This window comes from Manacus candei, unplaced genomic scaffold (genome assembly GCF_025592945.1).
Source record: "Manacus candei isolate 608988 ecotype Guabito, Panama unplaced genomic scaffold, ASM2559294v1 h1tg000117l, whole genome shotgun sequence".
NCBI lineage: Eukaryota > Metazoa > Chordata > Aves > Passeriformes > Pipridae > Manacus > Manacus candei.
Window position 1 is genome coordinate 449,870 of NW_026138165.1, and position 19,242 is coordinate 469,111.

The 19,242-nt window shown below is 53.1% G+C and overlaps 1 protein-coding gene across 1 annotated transcript in view; it reads left to right on the forward strand.

The window, feature by feature from the left end:
• Window positions 1-85: 85 nt before the first annotated feature.
• LOC127461970 (ankyrin repeat domain-containing protein 7-like) overlaps window positions 86-19,242 on the forward strand; it is a 29,695-nt gene continuing 10,538 nt past the window's right edge. The window contains exons 1-11 of the mRNA XM_051770228.1: window positions 86-2,303; window positions 2,742-2,856; window positions 3,102-3,275; window positions 3,364-3,470; window positions 4,178-4,268; window positions 4,525-4,700; window positions 4,869-4,962; window positions 5,423-5,717; window positions 6,411-6,646; window positions 7,321-7,545; window positions 8,011-9,579. Of these exons, the coding sequence (XP_051626188.1) occupies window positions 2,086-2,303; window positions 2,742-2,856; window positions 3,102-3,275; window positions 3,364-3,470; window positions 4,178-4,268; window positions 4,525-4,700; window positions 4,869-4,962; window positions 5,423-5,717; window positions 6,411-6,496 (1,356 nt within the window). The 5' untranslated portion in view covers window positions 86-2,085 and the 3' untranslated portion in view covers window positions 6,497-6,646; window positions 7,321-7,545; window positions 8,011-9,579. The remainder of the gene's footprint in view (window positions 2,304-2,741; window positions 2,857-3,101; window positions 3,276-3,363; window positions 3,471-4,177; window positions 4,269-4,524; window positions 4,701-4,868; window positions 4,963-5,422; window positions 5,718-6,410; window positions 6,647-7,320; window positions 7,546-8,010; window positions 9,580-19,242) is intronic.

Here is a 19,242-nt window from a genome sequence, read left to right on the forward strand (position 1 = left end):
GCAGTTGTGAGGGGGAGAGGGGGTGAGGTGTCTGCTCTTCAAGAGGGACAAGACAAAGGAGTTGGGGAATTGTCCTGGAACTCTGGCATGGAAGGCTTGGAGTGCTGGGTGGGCATTTCTTGAGAGCTGTGGTGGCCCCCGCCTGCTTGGGCTGGGATGCCACTTTATCCTGAGCCTCATTTCATGGAAGTGTGTCCAGAGGCAGCCTAGCTCCAGGCTTAAGCAAAAAGCCAGAGCGGGTGATGCGGGAGTGTGGTGGCAGAAAAAATGTTTTCCCCCTAGAGTTATAAAATGGTAACCCCCAGGGGGTGGTGACCCTTGGGGTTAAACCAATGAGCACTCCTGCAAAATATAAACATATCAACAACCAGACTGGAAAAGAAGGTAGTTGTAGTAGTTGTTGGAGAGGTGGCCATGTTGTGAAGCCACGAGCTGAGGGGCCCGGAGCCCCACTGGGGCTATGGCCTCCCCCCAGCCCTTGGGCCCTTGCTTGCAAGTCCCAAGCACTGCTACAGGGACTTGGAACAGTATAAGACTGGGCTAAGTACCTGTAGCTGAGAAGGTGGAAGTTTTTTTCTCCACCATGAGCAGCAGGAGCAGCGGCAAAACAGCGCTGACCAAGGAGAAGTGGCAGAGAGCCAAGAGATAAGAGAGAAGCAGCAGAGACAGCATGCAGCCAAGGAAAACACAGAGTTATCTGAAAAAGAAAGAGAACCGGCAGCAGAGAGAGAACAAAGCTCTACAGAGAGAATGAGAGTTTGGGTAAGAACTGAAATAAGTCCCCAAACCCCTCTGAGACCTCCTAGATAGGAGGAAGATGATGGACTCTTACTTAAGAAGAGTCTTAGAGTGCTACAGCACTGAAAAGAGAGGAGCTGAAAAGCTCAGGGCTTCCCAGAGCTGAACCGGGACAGCCAAAGGAATGCGGAAGAGGGCTTCGCCCCCCCTGCTGCTTTGAGACAGAGCATGGGAGCTCTGCAAAGGGGGCTTGAATCCCCTGAAGATAAGGACCGTCACGAAGGCTTCTGCACTTCGTTGATATGACGTGGTGAAGCGACCTTTGTCCCAGTGAACGCAGCCCACGGAAGAGAAGACCCTCGCTTGGAGTGGAAGGGCTGAGGGGCTTGGATACCCTCCTCGTGTGTACTGGCAGAGATCCAGCTACAGCTGCTGCATGGAAGAGAGAGAGATAGACTGCTACCCTGGAAAGACTACTGCTCTGAGAGTGGAAAGGATCTCTTCCTTCTTCCCTCCTGGACTTTTATTTGGAGAGAGAAGAGATTTGATCCATTGTAAATACTGTTTTATCATGGTAGAGGTAGTTGAGATTGTATATGATGTATTATAATATTTATTTGTATCTGTAGAGTCATTGCAATATATATTCCCTTCCCCCCATTTTGAGTCTTGTGTGGTGTCTGGAAAACCCATCTCACACTGGGCTGAGATGTGGGAGGGGGTCTTGGACTAGGGAATTAGATTTCGGGGCTCTCAAACCATGACAGGGAGCTGCTCCAGCGCCTACCGCAGCCTCCGGCCCGGTGGGAGCGTCCCGGGCCCTGCCCCGGGCGCCCTGAGGCGGGGCAGTGCCCACTCCCGCCGGCCACCCTCACAAGGCCCAGGCCGCCTCCTTGCCACAAGGCCCAGCAGGGCCGCCCTCACACCTGCCCCGCCCTGCCCTGTCCCGCCCGGCCCCACCCTGCCCCGTGGCCTCTGTCACACCCCACGCTGACGTGCTGAGCCTTCCACCAGCCATTGTGACGCCACAGGCGCCAGTCGGGCACGGCTTTGTTGGTGCCCGCAGCCGGCGCTCAGAGCTGCTGTAGCCTCTCGGGGAGCAGCAGCACATCCCGCTCGGGGAGCATTGCGCGCCTGCATCGCCGTCTTGGCAGCTGCAGGCCACGACCACTGCGCAGGGCGACCTCGTCTGCCTTGTGCTTCATACCCTGTGCCCGTCCTTATTCTCGCCCCTTTGTCACCCTCCCCCTAAACCTCGCCCCGTCCCATTCCTCATCCCCACTTGGCTCCCGGCAGCCCGCCGGGGCCTTCTTGCCCTTCCTGCTGCTGGGAGCTCCAAGCAGGGCCATGCCGTGGCTTCTGAGCAAGAAGCGACGGCAGTCGCCCTCCAGCAGCCCCAGTGGGCAGCCCTGGGCTGCCACCAGCTCCAGCAGCGCCTCCCAGCTCCGGGAGCAGGGGCTGGGCAGGCTGCACCGCGCGGCCGCCCGCGGTGACCTGGGCTGGCTGAGGCGCTGGCGCTGGTACGTCAAGGTAGTCGGCATCGACAGGCCAGACCAGGAGATGCGGTGAGTTCTGGGCCACGCTGATGGCACACCTTGCCTGCTCCTGAGCCAAGCTGCAGTAGTCCTCGCCAGCCCTCTCTTAGGGACAAGGCTTGAAAAGTGACATTTGCCCTGTCAGCTGGGACAGGGAACTCTTGAGCTTTTCACTGCTTGCAGCTGCCGCCCGGGCTCCAGCGCTGCTGCAAACGCGTGTTGCCCACCTGCCCCTTGGCCGTGCTCTCTCTGCAGGGCTGTTCTGCAGCTGCTCAGCCCTCACCTGTTCTCTTCTGCCCTCTGGCTCATCAGGGCAGGGTTGCAGCAGCAGCAGCAGCAGCAGCAGCAGCAGCAGCAGCAGCAGCAGGAGGAGCAGAGTCCGGGCAGGGTCCCCAGGGTGTTGGGTACAGACACAGCTTGGGCTCGTCCTTTGTCTGTCTGGGTTAAGAGAGTCTGTTTAATTTTTAGGACACCTCTGCATCTGGCTTCGGCCAATGGCCATGCAGATGTCGTCAGATATCTGCTAAGGAAGAACAGCCAGCCCAACCTCACTGACAACTTCAAGAGAACGGCCCTGATGAAGGTGTGTGCAATGCCTTCTGAGCTTGGAGGTGGGGCTTAGTGCTGGGGTGTTAAAGGGGAGGTGTCTGGAGGGATTCCTTGCAGGGCAGGGCCATAGAAACACACCTATTGCAATGGGCACGGCACAGCCTCTGTTAGCTAATCTTTGAAGATGGTCTTCTATGGCAGCACTCAGGAGCTGGAGGGAGTTGTGACAGAGGGGGATGAAAAGTTGGGAGTCTTTCCCTTTTGGTGTGTTGTTGCCAGGCAGTCCAGCAGGAGCAGGAAGAATGTGTTGCTGTTCTGCTGGAACACGGTGCCAACCCCAATCTGGCAGACGCTGACGGCAACACTGCCCTTCACCTGGCTGTCCTCTCTAAAAACACAGCTGTAGCAGGGCTGTTACTGGAGCATCATGCCAACAGTGATGCTCAGAACCAGGTAACCTTGGCACGGGGCTAAAGCTGCTCTTTCCAACAGCTGCAGAGCTTGTCTGTGTCTTTCTAATGGGGATTCTCTCTCCTTTTAGTGGGGATTTACCCCCTTGAAACTTGCAGCCTTGCAACAGCACGAGGAGATTCTGGAGTGCCTTGTGAACAAAGCAGCTGACAGGCCTGCTCAAGCCCAGGGGGAAAGGTGAGGGCTTTGTCAAAACAGCACCCGGGTGTTCTGGGTAGTCTGCAAGTGTGACCCAGACGAGGGGCGTGGCAATGAGCTGGGAAAAAGAAGGAGCAGCCCCGTGGAAGCAGTTCCCCGTGGGACTGGTAAATGCAGGTCTGCTCTTGGCTGCTCTCCTACCTCAGGGGCTCTCATCCTTTGCCCGCTGAGGTCTGCAAGAAAGCCTTGTCTGTGGTGCCCTCTCCCCACCCAGAGCCAGAGCCCCGGGGAAACTTGCCAGTAGCTCAGCAGCGTGGCTGCTCTGCAGGCCAGGGGGGTTTAAGGCACGGCAGAGTCGGTGCGTTCAGTGCTCTGAAGGGAAGCGTTGGGGGAAAGAGAACCAACACTGTCCCAGGGGACACGAGGGGCTCCGAGCGCACAGAAGGAGAAAACTTCCTGCCATGGAGATGGTCAGGGGGTCGAAGGGCTTGCCCTGGGAGTTTGTGCAACCGCATGTGGGGGGGCTTTGAAGAGCAGTGCAAGGAGCCCTGAACAGCATGGCCTGAGCTGGTAGCTGAGGCTGCTTTAGGGAGGCCCCTTGTAAGAGGAATTCTCCAATGCTTCCATGGACTTGACTTTGCTTTCCCGGAGCTTGTAGGAAAGGGGGGAAGAGCTGTTTTGGGAGCAAGCAGGGGAAAACTGATGCAGGATCAGACATGTTTCCGATGAAATTTTGCATGCTTTAGGACTGCTCTTGTGGTTCCTGGAAGCCATGAGGCTCACCTGGAGGAAGATAATCTGCGCTTGCAGGAGGAGCTGGACAGGGCTGGCGCGGAGGTATGGAAAGCCTGTCCCCACAGGGAGAAACCTGGGGGTGCCTGTTGCTTCCTATCCATCCTGAAAACGGACAAAACAGTGTTCAGTGTGTTCATTGGGGAGTAGAAGTGAAGCTTTGAAGGGACTTGAATGGATTGCAGTTCTTTGGGCAGAGGGGATGCACACAGACATGCAGCACCTGAGTTCTTCAGCAGCAGCTGGCTCCTCTCTGGAAAAGCTCCCCTGACAACTGTGGATTCTTCCCGTGATTTTACAGCTGCAGGAGGAGGAAGAAAAGCATCTTCAGTCTGAGCATTGTGTTCCTGACTTGAAGACTGCCTTGGATGACAAGGAAAGAGAGGCAGTAACTTCTTCCCAGGAACTGCAGGACCTCCTGTTGGCATCTTGCAAGACCAATCCGACTGTGAACCAACTGGAAGAAGACGCGCAAGAGTAAGAGAGGAACCCAGTGAAGTGAGGGGTCTGTGGCTTTGGGGATTGGGTGGAAACAGGGGGAGAGTCAGTGGGATTTTGAAGGACACTTCTGCTGTGGCTTCTGTTCCTTAGCACAGTTTGTCTGGCATTGGCTTTTCTGGTAATAAAGCTGTATTTCTTCTTAAGCTCTGCAAGTGAGAACAGCAGATTGGAAACCACTGTGCAGCAGCCAAGCGAGAGCGTTGAAGCCCTTCCGAGAGCCCTGCAAGCCTCTACCTCAGTAAGCTGGTCCTAAATTTGCCTTTCTGTGACTCTTGAGCCTAGTTGCCTATTTCTGTGGGGCAATTATCAGATGAAGTTTTCCTGGAGAGCCTGGGGAACTCAGCTTCTGCCTTCTCCTTGGCAGAGGCTGCTCAGAAAGCAGCCTGGTCCTTTCCCCAGCTGCTACAAAAGCCCTGAGGGTATTTGGTGTGCTGGACACTGGAGGAATTCTTAGATTCTAAATGAGGAGTTTCATCATGAGCTCCAATGGACCCAGAAGTATTGTTGCCAGAAGTGTCTCCCAAATTCTTAAGTAGGTCTAAAGTTTCTTCTTTCTGTTGGGGAATCTTTCAAGTGTTTCCTAGGCTCGTTTCCAGTAGATGATAAATACAGTTGCCATGGCCACCCCCTTGAGAGGTTTTCCCAGAATTCACTGCCTTTAGATCACGCTGAGTTTTCTTTTATTTTTCTGTGCACAGGGTGGTGAACTTTCCCAGCAGCTGGACATGGAGCCTAGAACAGGCATGCAGCTCGAGGTCCCAAACCAGGCTTTGCAAGAAGAGCTGTCCACTCTGCTTGGGAAGTGTGAACAACTGGAGAAGAGCAAATGTCAGCTGCAAGAAGAGGTGACAAAACTCCATCATGATTTGGAGACTTTGGTGTTGGATGGCAGCCAAAAAGAACAATGTAAAGGAGAGGTGGAAGAAGGAGCTGACCAGGAAATAAGTCAAAAGCAACAAAATGTCAGCCTTGCAAGTAATGTCAGTTTTGCAAGTAAGTGAATTTCTCCCCAGTGTCCACAAGTGCTACGTAAACTTCTCTTGTGGCCATGGTTTTTGGTCTTTTTCTTTTGCTCTTGTATTCTATGGGTTAGCTTCTGTCTTTGCTGAAGGCAGTGGCAGAAGGCAATCTGGTTGGGCAGGAGTGCTGTCATGGGTGTGGAATGTGCCGGCAGGTCCCTGAATGCAAAGGCTGCCCAAGGCAGATTCCCACTTTGCAGTGCATGGGGGGATCTCTGTGCACTGCTCTGCTTCTCACTGCTCATCCTTGAATGGGTTTGGCAACTTGCAGCTGTCATGGCCAGACCTACAGGTACTGCTTTGTCCTTGTAGGGGGGAAGGTGCTCAGAAAAGGAATCACTTAAATTCTAGGGGTGTGGGTGAGGGGGTGGAGGTGGGAGGTGCTCTTCTTGTCTTTGAAGAATCCTTTTGGACATGCCCTGCCCTACAGATCCAGTGCCTCTTCATTAGTAGCTTTGAAGCAGAGTGCTCATTTGGGCTTCTTTCCCAATGAAAAGAATTGTTTGCCCTGGTAGCTCCTGGGTTCTGCCTTGGTTGCTGCTGGGAGTGAGGAGGCAGAGCCACCTCTCTGAGTAAGGCTGGGCCCTTGAAAGTGGGTGTGTGCAATTTTGTGCTGGGCAGAGCTCTCTTTTTCTTGTGGTGGTTGAAGGTGCACTGTCTCCTTCAGGCACAGGCAGCCCACCAGGAGACATTAGAAGAAATCAGAACCAGTCATGTGGAGTCACTGAAAAAACAGTTAGAAGACAGAATTAGAGATCTTGACTGTGCACTGGGAAGGACAAAAAGCAACCAAGCAGAAAGACCTTTTCAAAAGGAATCCACCCAGGCAGAAGTGGACAAGTACAAAGAGCTGTATCTGGTGGAAGCCCAAACCAGAAAAAGCCTCACCAAGAGACTGGAAAGGTAAGTCCATGCTTTTTTGGACTGGGAATAACAGACTCCTTTTTCCTCCTGCATTTTCCTTCTAAAATCCCTTTTCTGCATCTGGCCAGCATCAGGTGTGAAAGCAGACACTGGCTTTTGTGGGGAAAGTTCCTTCAGACCCTTCCCTTCCTCAGACCTGTCTTCCTTTCTCTTTAGAGTTCCAGCAGTAACCCCACAGCACCACCACTATGGCATTATTGGTGTCTTTTCAAGTTGAGGTTGTTTTAGCAGGCAGTCTTTCTGCCAGTCTCTACTCTCCTCATCCTGTGGGTGACAAAAAAGATGAATCTTGTGCCCTTTCCTGTTTGAATAAGGAGAGGCCTCTGGGAGAAGAGAGTTGGATTCTTGAATCCAAAATAAGGCGGCTCTTTCTTGGCTTCTGTTTTGGCAGCGGGTCTGAGGGTTGAACTTTCCTTGAGAAGGCCAGGGTAGGCCAGAGTTCTTCTGGAGGTGACACTGGCTGCTCCTTGCACTTGGTGTGATTTCTTAGAAACAGGCCCTGTGAACAAGCTCAGATCAAAGGATGTGCTGGTTTTGGACGCTCTTCATGCCCTTGGCTTTTAGAAGTCAAGTAGTAGCCAAGGCTGTGGAGGGTAACTTTGCGAAAGCCTTCCTGCCAAAGATGACTCTGTGTGTGCTTGTGAATGTTTCAGAGCTACTGAGAGACTTGGAGAGGCCAACACCAAGCTCTTTTTGGAGCGCCACAGAAGCAGATCTGCAGTCCCAAGCAGCGCTGTCAGCGGACTTCTGGCTGCAAGTCCACTTCTGGATTCACCTGGCCTGGGACATCTTGGCATCAGTTTGGGACTGAGCAGAAGTCTGGCTCTCAGAACACCACCCAGACACCTGTGGTAAAGCCCAAGACTTCTGCTCATCAGGTTTGTACAGATTTTCCAGAGTGGTCAAAGGCCAAAAAAGATTGAAATGGAAGCAATGAGCTGTGGAACTCCATTCTTTTCCAAGAGAAACTGTGGGCAAGAGCTCTGTGGCACAGGAACCTCCCACCTAAGTTCTACCCTAAATTTACACGTAGTAATCTTCTGTAGTCTGTGGGGTTTGGCAGGAAGCCAACTCCAATTGGCTACAGATGGTTTTGGTGTCAGAAGTGGGATTGTTTTGGTTCCTTTGGTTTTGTTGTGGGAACATTGTCTGGGAAAGCTGCCAAGAGCAGGTTTGTTTGTAAACATCCACCATTGTTTTGGGACACTCCTGGGAGAGCTGCCAAGAAGGATTGTGTTTATCTAAACGTAGCTTTGTTTAGGAACAAGGAGAAAGAAAAATAATAACAATGACCTTTTTACTAATTTTTTTCCTGATTCTTGGGTTTTTTGTGCCTGTCCTAGAACATCCTGTAAGGGACCGTTCAGATGGATGGAACAAATTGCTTCCTTTCCTTAATTTCAACATCCACAGCCTAGTAGCCAGTTTCCTTAATGGTGGCCTTCAAGGTTTGGTAGCAAAGACTCCAAGATCAGCTCTAACCCATCCCTACATTGTTCAGTGACAATGATCCTAGTGGTGAAGGCAGCGAAAATGCTACTTAAAATTGGAGAGGTGGTGCTGCATTGGTCCCCTTGTTGTAAGAAAGGCCGAACCTCGAAAGGAATCGCTGGAGCTTCGGGAAAGGGCTTGGAAAGGCCAGTCTCTGGATGGCAAGGACCCCAGCAGAACTCCGAGACCTACGAAGAGATTGCAGTCACAAACCTGGTGAACCAATTCTCACCTGGCTGTTACGATGCTGGGATAATGGGGCTCGAAGCCACAGGTTAGAAGGTTTTGAAGTGCAGCAGTTGGGATCTATGGCTTGAGATTGAGTCATTGAACAAGAAATGGGAAGAGAGAGACATTTGCACAGTCTTTGACTCCGGATCCTCAATGCTGTGAGGGAGAGGTACCCATTTAGAGAAGAGCTGGTGATATCTCCAAGAAGGTGGACTATGGCAGAAGAAGGCATCCAGTACTTACAGGAATTGGCTATGCTGGAAATCATTTCTTGTGACCTAGAATACCACCAGTGGCTAGAGCCAGAGAGCATTCCGTGCAGGCAACCAATGTGGAAGAAAGTAATTAAAGGTGCCCCTGCATCATATGTTAATTGCTTAATAACAATATACGATCCAAGGACAACTGAACTGACCATGGAAATGATGTGTGGTTGGATATGAAGCAGAGCAGAAAATCTGGAAGACTCTTCTGACTTCTGACACACCCACCCTAGGGAGAGAATGGAGAGAATGGAGAGGCCTTAAGAATATGAGGATGACTACAGAGAGAGAGATTACAGAGATGACAGAGACAGACCAGTAGAACAGTCTCAACCATGATTTTGACCTCAACCTCAATCTTGGTGCCAGTCTCATTCAAGATCTCCTTCCCTTATACACAGAAGGAGAGAAAATCCCAGACGTAGATCACGTGGTCAACTGTGGTCTTACCTACACAGCAAGGGAGAAAACATGAAAAAGTGGGATGGTGAACCCACTTCCAAACTCAAAGCTAGAGTAAGGGAGCTGAAACAAAAGGACACTGACAAGAAAGTTGTCTACATGGTAGACACAAACTTCTTAGAAAAGAAACTGCAATTGCCGAAACAAAAGAAGATGGAGGTCACTTTGACAATGACAAAAAAGCCTCTAAAAAGCCCAAGTCAATGTCCAACGACGAATGCTCTGATCAAGACCAATAAAGGGGCCCTGCCTTCTGCCAGGAGAAGGAGAAGGACACAGAAGATAATCGGGTTTACTGGGCTGTGTGGGTTCAATGGCCTGGCACATTGGATCCTCAGAGATACCAGGCTTTGATAGATACTGGTGCCCAGTGCACTTTAATGCCATGGGAGCATAAGAGTACAGAGACTGTTTCTATTTCTGGAGTGACAGGAGGGTCTCAAGAGTTGTCAGTGTGTAAGGGGGGTACTTTTGAATTAGATGATCAGTGGAACATAGAGATGTGAGAAAGAAATCATATTAGGATGTGAAACCAGCTAGAGTATGGTACAATGTAACTTCATGGCACAAGTGAAATATTGTGCTTTTTAGCAAGTCAGCCTGATATCCGGTATTATCAGAGCTGAGTTCTTCCTTGGTTTTGCTACATACTGCAAGATAGATACATCTACCCTTAAAACACAATGGTAGAGGTCATACATAGGGGTGAGAAAGATGATGGTGAGAGGAAGATTATGTGGACAGGGGTCGCTGGCCCCTTGCCCTACAGCAGGCCATGCACAGACTGTTGCTATCAGGGAATGAACAGGCAGGGTTTGGCTGCCACTCAGGCATCACCTTATACTGCGTACTGGCCCTACGTGGTGTAATGTGGAACTGATAAAAATGGGGTGTCAGAGCTGCTGAGTTGAGCGATACTCATCCTACCACCGAGACTGTGTTGCTCTGCAGGGATCCCCGCTAAGTTTGGGCACTGACCAGCTGCTGCAGATCCTGACAGCCCTGGCCTGTCTGTGTGGGTAAGCACAGTTTATTGATAGGAAGCAACTGAAAAAGCAAATTTTTTAATATCCTTTTAGTGTCCTTTAATTCCCCTTTTATTAATTAATACTGTTACATAAATAAATTGTCCTTAGTATTTCCCTTTAATTTCCCTTTTTACTAACCAATATCGCGTTAATAGTTATCCGTAATATTGTGTTAAGATCCTTTTTTGGTATCCCTTTAACTGCCTTTTTACTAGTTAACACTGTATTAAATGCTGTTCATAGTATTTGTTTTAATGCCAACTGATAAGGTAGTTATTTTGTATTCTTTTTAAGTTTTTTGATTCTCTTTGCTAAGTTTATTATTATTATTATTCTCACTGTAATAAAAGATATTTTATGTGTTTGAATGTCTGCTGCACTTATCTTTATTCCGGGCATGTATCCTAATGAACTGTTACACATCTATGTTCCCTGTTAAGACTCTTGTTGCAATCTCTCCTTCCACATTTCATCTGGCTGTTCTTATTACAAGCTCTTTTTCCGTTTCTTTCAACTCCGATAACATCAAGTCTATGTCTGACCAATCAATGTCCTGATTTTTTACAATGAATTCAAATCTCTTAGCTACCTTCTCAGGATTTTCCCTAAAAAATTTAGCTTCCTCTCTCCAGCTATTCAAGTCACTCGCTGAAAAGGGTGCTTTCCCTCTTGTCTGATTACCTGTGGGTGTTATTACCCGCTGCAGGGGAGCCACCGTGGGACTTGTCTTGGTTTTAGCTTTTGTTCTACCCCCAGTCTTGCTCTTGGCTTTCTGTCCCGCAGTCCAACCACCGTATTTGCTACTCACTCCCTCTTCTGGGTCCTCGACGCTCTCTGCTACACTCTCAGAATCTTCTGCATCCAATCCCCACTCCTGTGGGTTGCTTGGTCCTTGCCGAGCCAGCTCTGCTCCTCTAAAATGTGTCGGCTGCAGTTCCTGAGGGTCTGGGATACTTTCCTCATCACTGTCTCTCTTTCCCAGCTTAAAGCACCTCTGACCTATCCTACAGGCATCACAGCAATGCTTTCTCAGCTTACTATTTTTCTGACTCTTTTCCAGTGCCAACACAAGGGGATCTTGGGGGGCTACATTGATTCCACAACCTTTCAGCCATTCTGGCTTATGTCTTAAAGTGAAAAACATATCTGCATACATCACTTCATCCCACTTCTGCTCCCTGCAGAGGAACAACAGAAGCTGTAAAATTGGATTATAATTAATACTCCCTTGAGGAGGCCACTTCTTGCCATCATCTAATAAATAGAGCAGCCACCAATTCTGGCAATATTTTAAAAAGGTCTTTTTACTTAAGTTCCCTCCAGGAATACCTCCAAAATCTTTCCAATGTTTTAATATGCACCCCACAGGAGTCTTGGCATTTATTTCTTTACTCATTTTGACCCCTCTTATGAAGAAAAACAATTAAATCTATAATATCCTAACAATCACAACTATTATACTGCCAGATGATATCTACCCTTCAAATCCAAGTACTACTTCTCGATAAGAAACCTCCTAAACCCACTAATTTTACAACCAACCTGCACTAATACAAAACTCCACGAGATGTCTGCCTTAGACCACAAGTATACCTGGCTCTCACAAGAAGCCTGTATAGCCACACAAATCCACAAGATGCTGCTGTTGACCACCAAATGCACACTCTATAACAAACCTAAGGGCTTTAAAAGATACTGAAATCTAAAAATGCACCTTCTATGATGAATCTAAAGATCTAAAGAATCAAAAGAAACACATGGCTATGAGTTCGTCAACAGTAATATCTGGCACACCGAGTTTCCTCCAAAGTCTGATTAGCTCCACATCTAATACAATATAAATTCAAAGTCCAATCTATTCCTATTTCTTGGGTAGACTGGGGTCCAAGAATATATTTCAAACAATTATTACATAAAGCACGCACATAAAATGAACAATTACAAAATGGACAGATTCTAATTCTAGGTTTCAGGCTATGTGGTGTATTCACAGTCAACCTCTCAGACCCCCTCCCCATAAAAACCTTAACAAGATGTCTCTATGGCTGGTTCAGAATGAACAGACACTTCAGAAGCTCGATTTTGCTTCCACACAAGAAGAGAAAACCAAATACTATGACAACTGCCACTTTCCAAGAATACACAATACTATAGGCACCTCAAACCATAAACAAAAGAACAACCAAAAGGAAACTTAGACACCTCGTTTCCCTCAAAAGAAACAATATTTGGCCAAATACAAACAAAACTGGAACATACCAGCCCGAAGGGGATATTCCCCAGGAAGAGCATCCTCTCCCCTCTCGGCAAGACGGCGTCTCATCTTGTCTTATGGGAATCCAAAACCAAAATAGACAAACCCAAATAAAAATGCCTTTTACCAATAGGCAGCGTTCTTGTCCAGCCCCCTCAGGAAGCCATCGAAGAAGGGAACCCCTTCAGGTGAAAACACTCATCCGAGGGCACCCAAAGGGGTCCCGACATCTGAGGATTCCACATCCAGGAGAAGTCATTGTCGTGCTGCAGGTCACCAAATGAATCTGAAAAATCCAGTTTAAAGAGCTACTCGGAGACTTTCATCTCTTTTGAGCAGCAAAGGTATTTATTTGCTGACATTGGGAGCAAGTGTGGTTCGCACCACAGAGAACTTACTCAAAGGTCGCGCACAAAATCAGAGATTTTTATACATTTGTCATATATGATTAAATGCATATTCATATGATTACAACATCTATCTACACACATGAATAACAGGCGGAGTGTAGGCAGAGCTCAGGCGGAGCTTGGGGCGGTGCTTCTCTTGGTACTCAGTTCTGCTAGGGTTTAGGTCTTCCTCCCATGAGTCTGGGGTCTTTCCTCCTCTTCATCAGCCTTGAACTCTTTACCTTTCCATTGTTCTCAACCAGCTCAGTGAAACTTGGAGAAAGCCCTGGCTCCAGGCCTATATCTGCTATTCAAATTTCTACCTTATCTTCCTGTATCCTAATTTATTACATCTAATACTGCGTATTGCTTCTAGCATTCTTCTAAGTTTTGGTCCAGTAAGCAGAAGAGAACTAACTGTGGTGACATAGACCCATTAGATGTTAGAGGGTTTTTTAGCAGGCCCAGATCTCAGTTAACACCTTTGGGCTGAGCTTCTTGTTTCACCTGGGGCCCCTCGGACACTTCACAACCTGATGTCAACAAGGGGGAGCCGGTGACACTGAGGAGCCTCAGGGACCCAAAGACACCCTGTGACACTGGGGCACCTCGTGGTTATCGGTCTTGTCCGACAGTTCTGTGCAACCACAGAGAGGCAAAACAGCAGAGCCTGAGCGTGTTGATCCAAATTATTCCCATCTCACCTGAAGATGTCCCTGCTAACAGAGGTCCTGTGTGTTCCCTCTGCTCTCTGGGCACTTGCATCCTTTGAGAGCTGCCCATCACTGTGGTAGCCAAGAGCACAGGGCAGGGGGACCCCTGGAGGGGGAGTAGAGACATCTTTCACTAGATCAGGTTGCTCAGAGCCCCATCCAACCAGGCCTTGAATGTTTGCAGGGTTGGGGTGATGCCCAAAAAGGTGCTGCAGCCCTGTGATCCCCTTGGTGGCCTCCTCTGGAAGTGCCCCAAGAGGTGCGTGTCTTTGCTGTGCTGAGGAGCCCATGGAGCTGCAGGAGATGCCAGGGCTGGCAGGGGAATCCCCCCAAGCCATTGCCATTGCGGGTGGGTGCGTTGCAGACACCCAGAGGAGCCCAGAGCTGGAGGCAGCACTGCAGGGGGGTCTCAGCTGAGCGGAGCAGAGGGGCAGAACCCCCTGCCCTGCTGCCCACGCTGTGGGATGAACCCAGGACACGGGGGGGTTGTGGGCTGTGAGCTCCCATTGCTGGCTCCCATCCTGCTTTTCATCCCCCACTCTCCCCATGGCCTTGGATGCAGGGCTGCTCTCCATCCCTTCAGCCCCGAGCCTGGCCCTTGAGATCTGGGGGCATTTGACACCCGCTGGCTCCTTTGATCCCCTTTCCCATCCCTCCCAGAGCACAGGGAAGGACTGAGGGGCCTTGGCTGATTGTCCCTGACCCTCCCCTGCCCCAACACCAAGCTGTGCTCCTTGGGGACGGTGCTTGGACAGCCCCAGTCAGACCCTGTTTCCCGCTGTGCCCCCAAACCACCGGGTGCCCCAGGGGACGTGGGAACACACATGGACACGGGAAGGCACCCGTGGAGGTGGGAACACGCACACCCAGACAGACACAGAGCATTTGTTTTGCTGCAGGGGTTTATTGATTCTTGCAGGGAAATTGCCAGGGCACCCAGGGGATCAGGGGGGTCCTCCAGGGATGATCATCTCCTCATGCCGCTGGAGGGGCCAGGACAGGGGTGTCACCACCACTTCCAGTCCTGAAAGACAGAGGCCCAAACGTCACCCCCGGTGTTCACAGGGACATGGGAGGGGCCTTGTCCCCACCCTGTCTGTCTGCAGGGAGCTGGGGCAGGAGAAGGGAATTGGATGCTGAGATCCATGTGGCCCCAGAGCCCCTGAACCCGGGATGCTCTGACACCTCCCCGAGCCCCTCCCTGCCCTCCCGGTGAGCCTGGGGGTCTGCAGAGCCCCCAGTGCAAGGTCAGGTTTGGGGGCAGCTCTGTCCAGCTGCCCCGGGACACGGAGCAGGGACAGCCCCCTGCGTGTCCCTCTGCTGTCCCCAAGCTCTGCCCACTGCAGAGGGCTCAGGGACCCCCCAGGGCCCGGCCAGGCTCCTTTGGGGGGTTGAGGAGCCTCCGATATTTCTCACCTGGACATGCAGAGAGGCAGTCGAGCGTCACTCACGCAGCAGTGGCACTGGGTCATCCACAGGCTGCTGAGGAGAAAGGCAGGGTTAGAGACACACTGGATGCACTGGGACACACTGGGATGCCAGGGAGGGTCGTGGCCATGAGAGGGGAGGGTCTGGGCCCAGCAGAACTCGGGGTACCCACCTCAGACCTCTTCACTCGATGGACATCCATGCCTCCCTGGAGAGAAAGTGTGAGGTGTCACTGGTCACTGGGGTGTCCCCAGGCCCCGGAGGGATGGGGGGACTCCATTTCCCCCCATTTCCCACACTGGGGACATCCCAGCTCCAGGACTTACCCCGACACATCCACCTCCTCCTTGTCCCGAGATTGGCTGGGGAAGGAGAGCAAAGGTTTGAGCAGGATTGGCCCCTGTGGGGCTGGGGGAGAGACACGGGTGTCCCCAGACCCCCCAGCCCATGGTTGGCCCCCGGTCTGAGGGGGAAAATCCCTTCTGCTACCCCCAGCCCCTCTGCACCCAGTTTCCCCTGGGATCCCTGTTCCTGCAGGGCCCAGGGTGGGGATGGAGACAAGGAGAGCCAGGGGAATTCAGGGCCTGCAGGAGGGTGGGGGGGAGGACGAGGGGACCCAAAGAGGGTGAAGTGGGGGGAATTGGGGATCCCACAGGGTGGGCATTGGGGTGTGGAAGGGATGGGACTGTGGGGGATGCGGGTGAGGAGGAAGGGATTGCAGTGGAGGGGACCCAGGGAATGAAGCAGGGCAGGGGTGGGGGCAGGAGAAATGGGGAAGGGGAGAAAACTGGAAGGGACTGGGAGGGTCTTTGGGACTGAGGGGTCAAGGAAGGGGATTTCTGGACACAAGTGTCATGGGCAATGGGAAAGGGAAAGGATTAGAGGAGAAAGAAGGGAAGAAATAGTGTGGGAATGATGCCCTGTGTGTGTGTGGTGGGGTGGACTGGGGTGTGTGGGAATAGAGTGGGGACCCTGAGGAAGGGCCTCCCCGGTGCACACTGGGGTGGACTGGGGAGCACTGGGATGGCCTGGAGGGTGGTGGCCACCAGAGGGGAGGGTCTGGGCCCAGCACAAGCCCTGGTACCCACCGGGCCGCCGATCCCGCCTGCCTGTAGAGAGACAAGGAGACGTCACTGGTCACTGGGGTGTCCCCAGTGCCAGGAAGGGATGGGGGGCCCAAAGTGCCCCCCACTTCCCACACTGGGTGCCCCCCAACTCCCAGACTTACCTCCCCACATTGGACGCCGCTGGCCTGAACGGGCTGCAGGAGGAGAGCAAAGGCTTGGTTGGGGTTGGCCTTGTGGGGCTGGGGGGGACACGGGTGTCCCCACCCCCTCCAGCCCCGGCTGCCCCCCGGGCTGAGCGGGGCTCTTTGGGATTGCGGCTCCCAGGCAAGTTGGGGACACCAGTGCAGGGGGAAAGGCAAGGCATTGAGGGCAAAGCCTGGAGGAAAGGCCCTGGGAAGGGGCCATGGCAGGGCATTTCCCAGTTGGTGCCAGTTCAACCTGGCCAGGCCTTGTCTCACTTGAGCCCAGGGTGGAGCTTGGGCCTGTTTGTCCTCCTTGGACTCAACTGGGCTTGGCCCAGTTCCACCCAGTTTGGGTTGGGCCTTTGCCTTGGCTGGGAAAGAGAGGAGATGGTGGGGAGATGCCCCAGGGGACCAAGAGGATGGGATGGGGAGGCCCAAAAAGGTGGGATTTGGGGTCAGAAAGAGCAGGAAGCGTTGGGACTGTGCCAGGACGGAGCCGGGTGCAAGCATCCCGTGAGGAAGTGGAGCTGCAGCAGCAGGAGTTGAATTGTGGGAAGGGGAAGGATAGAGGGAATTGTGGCCAGAAGAAAGTGGCCTGGTCCGGGGCTGGGGGTGCTGGGGAGTGCTGGGGGAGCCCCTGGATTGGGAAGGGGCCCATCCCTGAGCCCATGGCCGTGGCATGGGGGTCTCACCTTGGCATCTGCCGGGGGGCTCAGCAGGATGGTGAAGAGCAGGGCCACGCTGAGCACAGCGACCTTCATCTTCCTCTGGGCCTGGGCAGCGCTGGCTGAGGCTGCACAAGGGCAGGAGCACATTTATCCCTGCCGGGACTCCTCCCTGCCCCCTCCCCGAGAGCCCCCGGGGCAAAGCCCGGCTGGGCACAGCCCCCAGCCCTGGCCACAAGCCCAGCCCTGGCACAGAGTCCATCCCGCCTGCGGCACCCATCCAGCCACCTTCCCTGGTATCCCTCCAGCTTCCTGCACGGGGCAGCTGCCCCTGGAAGGGCCCAGGCCCCTGGGGGTGCCAAGGGGGTGGGCAGGGAGCTGAAAGCAGCTGCATACCCTGTGGGGAATATCCCACACAACACAATCCATCCTCCAACAGCCCCCAAAGCCTGATCCCCCCATGTCCTCCTGCCCATCCCTTCCCAGAGCTTTCCCTCTGGGACACCCCAGTGCTCAGCCCAGCCCCAAACCCGGCATGTCTGAGCACAATTGTCCCTGTTCCCACTCCAGCCCCTTGGCTGAACGCAGGGCAGGCACTGACCCCCTTTTGGGGCACCAGGACCCCGGGGTCAGGGAAACAGGGAGCTGGGAGATAAAGGGGCTGACGGGCAATGGGCACAGCCGGGTGACTGGGATCTCCAGTCTGGGCAGGCACTGGGGAGCACTGGGCAATGCTGGCCCTGGCACACAAGGGCTGGGCCCAGGGAAGTGCTGGGGTGGTGGCAGTGCCCGGCTCCAGCCCATTTGCGGGCACTGCAGCCCCCAAGTGGTGCAGGCCCAGCCACGGCCTCCCCGAGCAGAGCCCAGAGGGGCAGATGCCCTTTGCTGGCCCTGCCGCTGTCCCAGCTGGGCACACCGTGTCCTCCCGCATCAGCCGGGCCCCGCTCTGCTGAGCTGGCCCAGGCAGGGGGGGCCAGGCACTGGCAGCCCAGCAGGGCTCTGGCTCCACACTGGGCTGGCCCTGGCACACAGCTGCCCCAGTGCCCCTGTCCCCAGGGATGGCCTTGCCCTGCCCTGGGCCCAGCGCTGGCCCTCAGCAGGATGGCACCTTCCCGCCCCACTCTCCCTCCCTCCCCACCCGCCTCACAGGCCCCTCTGGGCTGGGACCTCCGTGGGCACAGATCAAGGACAGCCACTGAGCAGGGGCTCCCGGCACCTGCCACAGCCTCAATTCTCCACTCACCTTTGGCCACGTTTCCGCAACACCTTCCATCCTTTCGGGCCCCTGACCAGACACAAGAGACCATTGTGGGGCAGCTGGGAAAACATCTCAGCTGAATGACTTGACTATTTGCCTTGCATTTTCCCCAGGAGCCGGCAGTGACCTGGAAGATTTTCCTTTTGCCCTTTTCTGCTTCGTGCCTCGTTTGTTGGATAATTGAGGAACGTTGACTGAGGAGGGGCCCAGGGGAGGTGAAGCTTCTCAAGAAGGAGGCATTTACAGCCCCTCAACACCAAAGGTCCCACTCTGGACCATCCAAATTGTGGCATTAGCAGCTCATTGGAAGAGGGAAATGTCCCCAGGTTGGTGTTTGAGAGAGAGATGGATGAGAGACGTGAGCAGGGTGCCTGAGGTGCAGCTGATCCCCCCTGGACTGTCTCCTTCCTTCCCCCTGAGCAGAGCTGGGCGCACCTGGAGAAATTCCTCTTGTTGCTGCAGTCCCTGCTGTGGGATTTTTCCCACCCTCTGGTTCCAAATGGATTTTGGACTTGGATGTTCTCTGCAGGCCGTGACCTGCAGGGAGGTGTTGTGGTGACTCCCAGAGGGAAAGAGGAGGAGAAAAGGGGGTCCTGTTCTCCCCACATTTACGTCTCCCTTCCCAATTTCCTGGTGCCCTCAGCTTCCCAGAGACCCTCAGTAGATGCATGAGGTGGCAGGACCAGACTCAGCAGGAGGTCTCTGTCCTCTTGTCCTGGTTTTGACTGGGATAATGGACTGGTTTACAGTCACTGCCCACCACAGGGACTTGCCTTGTCTCAGCACAGAATCCTGGAATCATGGACTGATTTAGGTGGGAAGGGACCTTAAAGCTCATCCCTTGCCACCCCCTGCCATGGGCAGGGACACCTTCCACTAGCCCAGGTTACTCCAAGCCCCGTCCATCCTGACCTTGGACACTTCCAGGGATGGGGCAGCCACAGCTTCTCAGGGCAACCTGTGCCAGGGCCTCCCCCCTCACAGGGAAAACTTTCTCCCCGATATCCCTCTAAGCCTGCCCTCTGTCAGTGGGAAGCCATTCCCCCTTCTCCCATCCCATCACTACAGGTCCTTGTCCAAAATCCCTCTGCAGTTCTCGGGGAGACCCTCAAGGCACTGGAAGGGGCTCTAAGGCCGCTCTGGT